Here is a 12,978-nt window from a genome sequence, read left to right as displayed (position 1 = left end):
GATTTTCAACTCCAAATGATTCAACGTCTGAATATAAATGAAGATATTCCTCTTAGACTCACAATAGGAGATACTTATTCAGACTATGTGTCCCACCTCTGACTGAAGGACCAAATCCTCCAATTTCAGTTCCATAAAAGAGACTTCTGGTGTGTACTTCCTTAATAGGTTGGTTATTTTAGGCCACGTTTCTTCCTCTCCGAGCCTTCTCTATTTGAATCTAACCATCCTCAGTGCATTGCTCATGTTACATAATATGAAACATGCCTAGAGAAAGACTTGGAAACTACCAATATTTCTCTTAAATTTCCATCTAGGACCCCAGGCTATATTTTGTTTCCAATAGCTTGAAATTGAACTTTCTCAATGACTTATTTTGAACCACATATAATTCTCTATGACAAAATAATGTAAGGAAAATAAACATGAGCTAATGATTACTTAGTCATTTATTTATTCAGCAAATATTTGCTGAGAACTCATTATGCCTCTAACATTGGTTATTTGTTACTTACAAGTCTCCTAGATTATTTTTGTATCCCCGGTCTCTATCAAATCCCCCTTGCTATATCATTTCTTTGTAATAAGTGTTTTGATGACAATATAATTTTCCATAAGATTATGTAACTAATTTATCTGGTGAGATCGGGACAACTATTGAATGAAATTATCCACAAAGTGACATTTAAGCATACACATGAAGAATGCATAAATATTATTAATTCAAATTAGGACTCAGGAAGGGTGGCGAGATTGTCAGGCAGAGTAAAAAGCACATATGAAAGCCCAGAGCAGAAAAGGCCAGGGTGGCTGTTAGAACACACAGAGAGAGAGGAGTGGCAGGACCTGAAGCTGGAGAACTAGGCAGGGACTAAACCATGCATGTTGCCTGGGAAGAAAAATAAATCTCCAACCCATCATACAAATTCTAAGTGTACTTGGCCAGCTTCTAATGAATCAGTTTGATGTTCAGTTCCATAAAACTGAAAGCATTCCAAATAAAAGTGGGTTAAACAACATGACCAATGTTATGAAGCTCTTTGCTCTGTACCAAGTCCTGTGCCGGAGGCTGGGAATAGAGCTCTGCCTAACGCTAGTCTCCCTCAAGAGGTTTACAGCCTAGTGAGATAATACACACGTTATATTGATAGTATCTATTTGCCTCTCTAATATCAAAAACACTGCGTAAAAATTCTAAGTTTAATTTTAAGATGGCTGCCTTTCAGAGAGCCTCTAACAACTTCCAGTAAAATTCTAATCACTGCTCTGGAAAAACAAAATGACAGAAACTGGAAATATAAGTAAACTTTTTTTCCATAATTAACCTGTCAGAATCTGAAAGAAATTTCATACATAATGATGTAGCTATAATGTGCTGTCTGAAACGAAGCAAGGCTATGCACTTGAAACTAAGCGAGCCAATGCACCTACTGTTTATCTGGTCCCTTCTTTACTATTTATTTAGTAGAAAGTTTGTATTACTTAGCCAAGGAGTAAAGAATTAAACTATACCACTATTTTAGAAATATTGTCATTTAAAGTATCGCTGGTGCTATCAGTCCATTTTAACTCCCCATCAAGATCTTTCCCTCAATCGTCAGTCACAAACAGAAATAAATGGGTGTGGAGTATGAAGCAGTGTTCTGAAAATGGAATCTTTTATCCTCCTTGATGTAATGCTCATAAATAAAACATTTTTGGAGGATGGTAAAGCAGGAAAATTTCTAACTGAAGGAAATAATAGAGAATACAGACATTTGAATATTTTACCTATTGAGAGTATCAGAGAACCAGGTGATGAGATTAAGATGTGTTTCAATTTAAGTGCAACACAAATGTGCTAAATGGACAGCAACCAGACTAGTTACTAGTATTCTAGTTAGTTTAGTAAGATAAGAAAAAAAAATTAATATAGGCATTTAAAAGCTATAAGTTTCCCTCTGAGCACAACTTTAGCTGCATCCCTTACGTTTTGATTTGCTGTATTTTTATTTACATTGTCTGACAATATTGTCTACCTTCCATTTTGATCTCTTATTTGACTCATTGGTTATTGAAGAATATATTATTTAATTTCCACATATTTGTCAGTTTCCCAATTTCTGTTATTAATATCCAATTTCATTCTATTGTGGTTGAAGTAAATATTTTGTATTATTTCTATATTTTTTCAATTTGTTGAGGTTTATTTTATGGCCTAGGTAATGGTCGACACTGCAGAATGTTCCATATATACTTGAGAAGAATATTCATTCTGTAATTGTTGGGTAGAGTGTTCTTCAGATATCCCTTAGGTACAGTTGCTTTATACTATTTTTCAAGTCTTCTATTTTCTTGTTTTATCCATTATTGAAAGTGACATTGGAATATGCAACTGTTACTTTTGAATTTCTAGATATTCAAATTAAATTGCATATTAATTTATATATTTGCATATTAATTTATACAATTAATTGCATATTAATTGCATATTATTTGCATATTAATTTATACAATTGCTTTTTTAAAAAGAAAAAAGGATAAAAACTGTGTATTTATATGTTCTTTTATAACTATGTGATTACTTTTCCTGATGCTCTTTGTTTTTAAAGTGTATTTGAATTACCATCTGAGGTTATTTGCTTTCAGCTTGAAGAACTTCCTTTATTGTTACTTATAAGGCATGTCTGCTGGTGACAAATTCCCTCAGTTCTTGGTTGTCTGGGAATGTCTCTATTTCATATTCTTTTTTTGAAAGATAGCTTTGTTGAATATATAGTTCCTGGTTCAAAGCTTTTTCATTCATTAAATCTTTGAATATGTTATCCCACTTTCTTGTGGCCTTTATTGTTTTTATAAAAACTTAGTTGTTTTTCTTACTGGGATTCCCTTCAAAGTAAAGAGTTTTCTCTTGCTTTCAGTATTTCCTCATTGTCTTTGACTTTCATCATTTTTACTAGGTATGTTTGTTTGTGAATCTATTTGTGTTGAACTTCTTGGAGTTTGTTGAGCTTTCTGAATGTTTAAAGTGTTTTAAAAGATTTTGAAGTTTTCTGCATACATACATATATATATATATATATTTTCCCTTTTTCTCTCTCTGGTATTCTCACTGCACATTTGTTGGTGCACTTAATGGTGTTCCACATTTTTCTGAGGCTCTGTTCATTTTTTCTTCATTCTTCTTTTTAAATTTATTCTTTAGCTTGTGTATTTTCTATTGATCTATTTTCAAATTCAATAATACTTTCTTTTGCCAATTCAAATCTATGGTTTATGATTTAGTCACTCTAATTTCAGATTTCAGTTATTGTACTTTTCACCTCCAGAGCTTCCATTTGTGAGATATATATATATATATATATATATATATATATATATATATACACACACACACACATTGTTATCATACCTTCCTTTCTTCTTTAATCATGACTTACTTTAGTTCATTGAACACATTTCTATGGCTCCCTAGAAGGCTTCATTCAATCTATATCTGGGTTCTCCTATAGACAGTTTCTTTCACTTACATTTTTTTCTGATGTATGGGTCATGGTTTCCTGTTTTCTTTGTATATCTCATCATCTTTTGCTGGAAACTGGACATTTTAGATAACATAGCAAATCTGGGTATTGACCCCCCCCCATGACACACAGGGATTATTATTCTTTGTTTTATGACTGGCTGTATTATTCTAGTGAAGTGTAGTTCCCCTCTGTGGTGTTAAGCCTCTGATGTTTCACCTCAGGGGATCCTAGCCTTGGGTATGTCCACAGTCACCTAGAATTATGGTAATTTTGGCAGGTCTCTCTTTGTCTCTTTCCCTGCTTACACCTCGGTTTTAAACTTCACTAATTGCCAGATAATTTCTGTGTTGTTTTCAATTTGGCGGCCTAACTTATTTTATAGACTAATCCAATCAAAACTGAGCTCCTTCAAAATGACATTTCCCTTGATCTCTGTTTCAGATTTGTTCTGATGCAGGCAGGCTCCCCCTGACTCCCCATCTCTTTCCCAGGATCTCTGCTTCTCCACTGAGGCAAAACTCTGACTTTGTTACTGGAGCTGAGTTGGAGACGAGGGGTATTTCTCTGGGTGACTCTTCTATAGGAGCTGAACATGTGGTTCTGGGGGACAGTAACCTCAAGTCTTTTGGGCTTGCACCTCCCAGTGTGGAAGCACACTGCCTTACAGGCCAGGGCAAGGGCCATGGAAACGCTATATTCCCCCTTCTATTCCCAGGGGAGCTGTGCCCAGGTTAAGCCTCTGTTGCACAGGTAGAGGCTGTGCAGAAGAAAGGAATCCTATCTCTTGGCCACAATGATCCAAGATTTAGTTTCAGCTACAGACAGAAGCAGGATGAGAACTGCGGACGGCCTGCCCTCCTGTTAAGCTAAACCTCCAGCCGCTAACTCTGGGAAAAGAATCCCTGTGTTCTTGGTTGAACTAGTTTGGGGCGGAGTTCCCGTTTCACAGAGCTGAGAGAGGGGATGAAGGGAGTGGGTTCTGATTCACACACCAGTCTCATCATTCTTACCAAGCTCTAGTAGCTTTTCTTGAATAACGTTTCTTTATTTGGTGCTTGCCTCCAGGACCATTTCCAGAGATGTTAAATGGCTTTTATAATTTTCACCAGTATCACCGGGGAACGATTCGGTGGTGCTCTTCATATTACCATGCTGATGTGGAAGTCTGTGATGAGATGTATTTTTATAAGTAAAAAGAAAGGTTTAGAAGATTACTAGAATTAAAGTCAACATATGAAACATTTACTAGAAACATCGTATATACTAGAAACAATGATTTGAAAATATAATTTTAAAAGGATAATATTTGCAAGAGCAACAAAATATATATAGCACCCAATAATAAATCTAACAAAAGATGTAAAAATCTGTAGCTAAAATGAAAACATTATATTAACATGTATTAAAGAAAATAATAAAACCACAATCTTGATATAGAAGACTGAAGATCATAAAGATGTCAATTCTCTCAAAATTGATTTATACTTTAATATAATTTCTACTTAAATTCTTACAGAAATTTTCATGGAACTTGATAATCTGATTCTGTATTTGTTATAGATTAGCAAATGTGCAAGAATAGCCAAGATACTCTTGAAGAACCCAATGGGGAAAATAACCTAATAAACATCAAGATTTATTATAAAGTATTATAAAGTTTTTATACATAAAAGCTTGGTATTGATGCAGGATTAAGAAAACAGAGCATTGGAGCATGATAGAGAGCCCTCAAGAGGACATTTTAAAGAAACAAACCAGAATTTCATAGAAGACATTTGCACGTACAGTTTTTTTTTTTAAAAAGTATTTCAAATATATGAATTTGGACTGTGTGAAACTGCTGGTATTTAATGTTTTGTTTTGTTTTATGTGCACAGTAACATCAGTTTCATTTGGCCTAATAAAATAATTCAACTAAATCATTAATAAATACAAACAACAATCAAAAATTTATTTTTTAAAAAAATGAATAGGCAAATAGGGGATTGATTTTGCCTGGAGGTAGCAGACAAAATTTGGCAAAAATATCTCATAGATTACCTTTACTCAGTCAGTCATTTTCTGTACCGAGAAGGGGAGCAACTTATGCAAATGCCAGTAGTCGTGAAAAAAAAATATATACCGGGATGCCAAAAAAAATGTATACACATGACTTGTATTCATCTTTTGTTATCGGTATATATTGAGTATTACAATTTTAATACAGGTTTTTTCCTTTCTTAAAATGTGTATACATTTTTTTAGCACCTTTTATATATGCGTATGAGTTTAATGTGAGACCCACCGATGCTTTGCTAAGTAATAAAGGAGATAGCTTTCTTCTGTAAGCGTGATATTACTGCTGCACTTTCTAAATTATCATTATGGATTGTTTTAAAGAGAGACTATGCAAAGATAGTTTCTCACATAAATAATGTCAACTACAAAAAGAAAAAAGCCTCCTCGTAATTTTATTAATTGCATCTTGAAGAACAATTCCCATCTTTTGTTTTGAACTATGGTGTATGAAATCATCCACAAATGTTCCTTGCACTAATTAACTGTACTCAAACTTGTCACACACTTTCTGAAAATATAACACTGCTATATATTCTCTATCTGTTTTGAGGTAATGTTCTCCTGCTTTTAGCTTAGTGGTATTTCCTTCTAGGTCATGGAAATAAAGATTACTGGATCATTTCATATATCACGCTTTAACTCCATTAGAGACTTCTTTTCACTCTTCAAATTACTAAATAAGAAAGTACAACAGGAAGAAATTGAGAAAAAAAAATCTTAACTCAATCTGAGTGTTTTGCTTTTGTTTGTTTTTTTCTGTCTGACTGCTTACTACTAGTAAGTCATTATAGGTTCACTTAAATCTTAAACAAAGCAAAATATAATTTATACATCTATTTTTAGGGATTTTTTTTTTGAAATTTTGGTACAGTACTATTTGTTACAGAAGATTTAACACATTTACTTGAAGTCATTTGAGGAGAATATCTGTTCATGTATTCGTATATTCTGGAAACCAGTAGGACACTGATGACCAGGAATTGGACAACAGTGGTTTAGAATCCCTGTATAATATGCAACAATGAGGTAGCCAAGCGTTCTGGGGTCTGCGAACTTGCCAATATTTAAAAAAGCCCAACTGAAATAATCATTGTGCCCCCAAAATATTGCACACACTTACCAAAATTATGTTTACTTACTTCTGGCTGGAAAAGCATTGTGAGATAGTCAGTGTTCCCATTTTGATTAGATATATGTCTTTCATTAATCAAAATAAGGAAATAGATTAACAATACATCCAATATGACTATAGTTCGTGAGATAGAGATAAAAGACAATAAAAAAATCATTTTGGAGGTGAAATTTTGAGACCATAGGGCTCACATGGGATCAGTCACTTCTCACTGAGCGGTTTTGCTTTGAACTGAAGTATATGCCCTTAAACATTGCTTAAATTCTGTAAGTGTTGCTTCAGATAGCCAATATGTGTCTCCACATAATTAGTTGTGCAAAATGGAACACTGGCTCCTATGATTTCTCATTTTATTCTTATTTGTATAACCACTGCAGGTATTCTCTACAAAATTCTAATATATGTGGCATATCTCCTCCAATTGACAGTAAATGGGACTTTTGTTAAATCTTAGTATAAATGCTCCAGGGCATAAATGACTTTTTAGGTTCCCGTGGGAGTCAATGAAGTGCATGGTTTTGTATGCCTTATTGTCATGCAGTCTATCTTTTAATACAGAGCTTCTCAAACATGCCTTTCAAATGTGGTGAAGTTCTGTCCAGCCAATTTAGCATTATCAGGATAAGTGAAAGAAAAGTAAACTTATTTATGGGGACTTAGAATAATTTGTGTCTTCTGAAAGGACATTTGAAACTTATTTTTTATGGAAGACATCTTTTACATTTACAAGATGATGGTAAAACTCCATTAGTTTATCCTGGGGCCTGATTCACAGGACATGTCAGTGTGTGGATGTTTCGGTCCCTGCCAATTGGGAAAATGGGAAGAGGGGAACAGGGAGGGGCTGAGTGGTTTGGTGGAGTTGGGATTATCTTGAGGTTTGTAGAGGATTTATGAACTAGAAAAACAAGTGTTGTTTGGGCAGCCATTTTGAAACGTTGCAAACGATTGTAATTTTCACTTTTTCCAGATAATTCCCTCAGCATTTTGGCAAAGCATAATGGATTCAACCGCCAGAAGCAAGAAGTCTACCTTTTGCCAATCGTAATCAGTGACAGCGGGAACCCTCCTCTGAGCAGCACTAGCACCCTGACCATCCGGGTCTGTGGCTGTAGCAGCGATGGTGTTGTCCAGTCTTGTAATGTTGAAGCTTACGTCCTTCCGATTGGACTCAGCATGGGCGCCTTAATTGCCATATTAGCTTGCATCGTTTTGCTGCTAGGTATGTATTTCCTTCATGGCCTAATGGTCACCATTTTTCTGGTTCATTAATGACTGTAAGGACAGCAAACGTGACCGAGTGAAGTCCCAGCATTCTCTGGGGGAAGAGAAACTTCCTTGTATTTCTCCAAGCTTTGAGGTCACTAAGAGGAGATGAAGAGGAAAAGGGCGTGATAGTAAATGTCCAATTATAGAGGACTATTCAGTGCCTTTTTCTATCCCATCACAAGTGGGGGTGGGGGAACAGACGAAGTACATGGTAGTGGAAGTGGGGTGGGCCTTTATGTCGTTATAGCAGCATCTGTTACAAAGACCTCCAGAGCTGATGCACCCCAGTTGGCAGCACTAAGGGCCTCACGTAGGTCCAAAATACTCTTTCATCTAAACAATGTAGAGATTGGGTTGTGAGTCCATCCAATTACAGAGTGGCGAGATAAAAAGAAAAACAAACAAGCCAACAAAAAATCCATTTTCTTCAAAATTACTTTGTCTTCCTTAGATATTTTTCTTGACATGAAATTCAAATGAAAATGAAAATTGCAAATTAAGGAAAGGGTTTTATAACTTTTCCATTAAAAAATCCAATTATAAAAATGAGATTCGATGGTAGAAAGATGCGCAAAAGGAAAGTTAAGCCTTATCCTGCTTAAATAGAGGTTATGTCAGGTACTGCCGTCCCTGTTACGTGTGTCCATCTGACTCAGGGCCCTAGATTGAGCATTATCTCCTGATATAGTTTATCCCATGAGCCCAAGTTTGAGTTGGCAGAACTGGCTGGGTGGGTACCTCTCCTTTCCCTCACCTTCAGGCCTATCTTCCCAGGTAGAAGAGTTCCAGCCTTCACACAAGACAAGAAGTTACCCATGCAGATTTGACATTTATCTTGACCTACCACTTCATCTATGCGTGCACATTATTTGATGGGAGAGCCTTGAATAACTGATAAAACACAAAATATACTAGATACGATCCCTTCTGCCCCTTCCCTTTATAGATCAGGGGCATGGAACCAAAGGATATTAACTGGCTCTCCCAAGATACACAGAAAGTTAGTTATGCTACCCGCCCTGTTTTCTATTTTTGTGCCATTCCCTCTGGAGCCTATAACAGCAGTCAATGAAGCTTTCACGATGAATAGATGCAAACGTATTCTTTTATTCCAGCTTCATCACCATTTAATAAACAGCAGCAACCTAGAAAAATAGTCACTATAAAAGCAGTGCCCATCCTTCAGAGAGGTGTTCGCTTCATTCCCTAGTCCATGTTATTAAAGCTAGGAGTTCACACGTTTTAAAATCATGCCGCTTTCTCTTAAAATACACGGCGTGTTGCTCACGACAGTGTACGCGACTTGGGCTCATTGTCATTTCATGCTTTTTTCTGCAGTCATCGTGGTGCTGTTTGTAACTCTGCGGCGACATAAAAACGAGCCCTTAATTATCAAAGACGATGAGGACGTCCGAGAAAACATCATTCGCTACGATGACGAAGGAGGCGGGGAGGAAGACACAGAGGCGTTTGACATTGCCACTTTACAAAACCCAGACGGAATTAATGGTTTTTTACCCCGGAAGGATATTAAACCGGATTTGCAGTTTATGCCAAGGCAGGGGCTTGCTCCAGTGCCGAACGGTGTGGACGTGGACGAATTTATAAACGTGCGGCTCCACGAGGCCGATAATGACCCCGCGGCGCCACCCTATGACTCCATCCAGATTTATGGCTACGAAGGCCGGGGGTCAGTGGCCGGGTCCCTGAGCTCTTTAGAGTCTTCCACGTCAGACTCAGATCAGAATTTTGACTACCTCAGTGACTGGGGTCCCCGCTTTAAGAGACTGGGCGAACTTTACTCTGTTGGTGAAAGTGACAAAGAAACTTGACAGTGGATTATAAGTAAATCAATGGAACCAAGCATTCTGTAATATTCTAGGGTCACTCCCCTTAGATACAACCAATGTGGCTATTTGTTTTAGAAGCAAGTCTAGCACCAATCATCTATCAACTCAACTACATTTTAATGTTGAACCAAAAAAAAAAAAAAGAAAATTAATAATAAAACGTATATGTTAGGAGGTGACAAATCTTGTGGAGTGTGAATTACAGTATGTGGAGTGTCTAGAAATCTTTGGATATTTGCTATTTACCACCACAGACAAAGATTGGGATCCTGGCTAATCTTTAGACAAATGGTTTAAAAAGAGGAAAAAAAAATCAAAATCAAAAAGGTGCTTTCTTAGAAAAATGGACCCGCAAGGAATTTGCTGCTGATATGTGTGTTCTGCAAGGATTTTTATAAATGCAAATGGTTTTTTTTCCCCTTCACCAATAAGGATCCCGCCACAAATGATAAAGCAATACTTGGTCGGCTGTACATTCTGACTTTTTGGAGTTTTGGGAGGCCTCCTAGATATATGGTACGGTGACCACACATTGTACATAACTGTTGGCCCCACTCATCAGAGACTGACTAGCATCTTTAAATATTGTGTCGAGCCTTAAAATATTCACATGTTCGTAATCCATTCCAGGGTGGGGATTGCCAAATCAGTGGTGGGAGGAGAGAAATCCCATTAAACAGGCTTGTTTTTTGGATGCAGGATTACTCCTTCCCTCCACTTCATCTTCTTTCACCAGGACACCAAGATAAACTATATCACATAGTGGACTACACGAGAAACAGATGGTTTTATTGCTAGCGCGTGAATTTATTTGTTTAATTCTCGAAATAAATATTTTATTGATGTCCATTAATGCTTTTATTTATTAAGGTTGGTAATTCTAGATTAAGGGACTATATGGAAAAAAAAACCTAAATTATATCCATTAATAATCCTTTAGATTGTTTTATATAAATATATATATATATACACAATGAATGTTTAATACATGTACATTTTAATGAGATGAGTATGGCAGGCAATATTATCAAAAGGGGAGCGAATAGTCTCTTTAGATTAGACAGTGTTATTGTGACTGGTGATGGCAGGAACAGCATTTTCCCAGAGAAACTTTTGGACTGTTTTCTATTTTGTTCATAACCCTAGTATTTGGTGTTTTTACTACAAGCACAAACATCTGAAAATATATTGACTCATGTGAATATTTAAACTCTAGACTTTTAGATACCTACATAATGCCCTGCCCAACAAAGATGCTTCACATTGCCCCCACTGTTTGAGAGCAGGAACTGATTTGTACATAATTTTACCGCTTCTGTTTTTAGCACTTCTCTCCCTGGTTTTCATGGTGATGCACAGAACGTCTTAGACTCCAAAAGAGAACAGCACTAGAAGATGTGAGCGTATTCAATTTGTAATGCAAACCTGCCATTTAGGAGTAGAAAATGTATGATAAAACTCAAGTACTACATGCAGATCATTTTAATTTTCTACTTTGCTTTAATGCAATATTGTTTATTTACTCCATTTATTGTATTCAGAGAAACTCCTGTATTGTTTCCTACTTTGTGAAATATATTTTTATAAATACCTTGGTTGTCATCATTTTTTTCTTTTCCAATCAGATGAAGACCTATGAATAGAGTCATCAAGTCTATTGAGAATGCTAGAATGTCCACTAAATTATTGCAAGGATTCCTTCTCTTTGTAAGAGTCTTTGTTAGAAAGAACCAAGAGAAGAGAAATGGCTTGGCGATGCTCACACAGCAAGACACCAACAGGGATATTAAAGGAACATAGTGTGTATAAAGGCTAGTCCAGCTGTGTCACTTGGGTCCTCCTGGAAGCAGACACTGAAACAGAATTAGGAGTAAAAGGTAAAAGAGAGAGAAAGCAGGATTGATCAGCGAAAGCCTTCAGACAGGGATGGACATCTAAAAACTTGTCAAAGTAAAGAGGTTAGAAAGCAGAAATTGGCGAGAGAGTCTTGGACTGCAATACAGACCTGGAAAAAATCTGCCAGCAAAATCACCCTCCCAGGGAGTTCTGGGTGAACGATGGCCTGTGAGAATAGTCTTTCATTGGTCAAAAGTAACCTGTAGTTCCTCTGCCATCTCAGGCATTGGCTTGGGCTGCCTGAGAAGAACATGACGTTGGCTAGGAAGGCATCAACTTCTAAAGGCTACCTCTATGTGATGGAAACAAAAGGTTTGAATATTATACTTAGGATTTACAGCTATCCAGTGGCTTAACTGAGTCGTTATTGAATTTTTGTTGCCTGAGAATAGTTCATTTGTCCTTTGTGCTTATCACTATGGCTATTGAATGCTTGTTCTTGAGTTCAAAGTGATTACCCAGAGCAACTTTAAAAATACACCAGGACTTGGCACAGTGCCTGAAACAGATACTTGGTGAATGTAGATTATAAATAGTAGTTGTCATAGTAATCAATAGTAATATTCCAACTATTTTACACATTCAAAACAAGGTGAGATTATTACTTTACTTATTTCTAGCATATCAGACTCATTTCTACTATATTTCTCAATGAAGTGCCATGGATTACAGATATATACAAGTCTAAAAAAATATGCTATTTTTCAGTAATGTTGAATCCATGTCCTTCGCTCTTGAAAAATCTATGGGCTAATCTCTATACAGTGTTTTTCATAGGAAGGAGATGATGTCTGGCATACCAGTTGCCCAAATCTTACCTCAAAATTCATTTTACTCAGGAAGAGAAAATGGAAGTGGAAATCTCTTGCTGATTTTCTTTGCCACCACCGTGCTAGCACTTTGTGCTTAAAAATCCATTTAAGGTTTTATAACATAGAATTAAGTAAATAACATCCTGTTCATACAGTAGCAAGGCTGAACCATACTTTTAGAGTACACTGAATTTAAACAAACATATGACGAAACAGACACACACACACCCACACACACACCTTGACTTAAATACTTTATTCTTTAAACAATAGACTTGCCAGGACTTCCTTCACCAAAATAGGTCACTGGGGTTCCCAAACTTTTAATATTTTAGTCGCTCATGTTGAACTCTTTAAATAGTACATATTTTTAACTTTATCAAAGTCACTATTTTTGTCTCTGTACATTGTTTTCTGTTGCAGCAATATTGACATGTCTTAAATATACATGTGTG

General features: G+C 36.2%; 1 protein-coding gene across 2 annotated transcripts in view; it reads left to right on the top strand.

The window, feature by feature from the left end:
• Positions 1-11,352, top strand: part of CDH8 (cadherin 8) — a 323,683-nt gene extending 312,331 nt beyond the window's left edge. For both annotated transcript variants that reach the window (XM_033129667.1, XM_033129668.1), the window contains exons 11-12: positions 7,667-7,918; positions 9,304-11,352. In XM_033129667.1, coding sequence (XP_032985558.1) covers positions 7,667-7,918; positions 9,304-9,797 — 746 coding nt within the window. In that variant the 3' untranslated portion in view covers positions 9,798-11,352. The remainder of the gene's footprint in view (positions 1-7,666; positions 7,919-9,303) is intronic.
• The last annotated feature ends 1,626 nt before the right edge of the window (positions 11,353-12,978 follow it).

The sequence above is a fragment of the Rhinolophus ferrumequinum genome, chromosome 15, assembly GCF_004115265.2.
Source record: "Rhinolophus ferrumequinum isolate MPI-CBG mRhiFer1 chromosome 15, mRhiFer1_v1.p, whole genome shotgun sequence".
Lineage (NCBI taxonomy): Eukaryota > Metazoa > Chordata > Mammalia > Chiroptera > Rhinolophidae > Rhinolophus > Rhinolophus ferrumequinum.
This window is presented reverse-complemented; position numbering and strand designations above follow the sequence as displayed.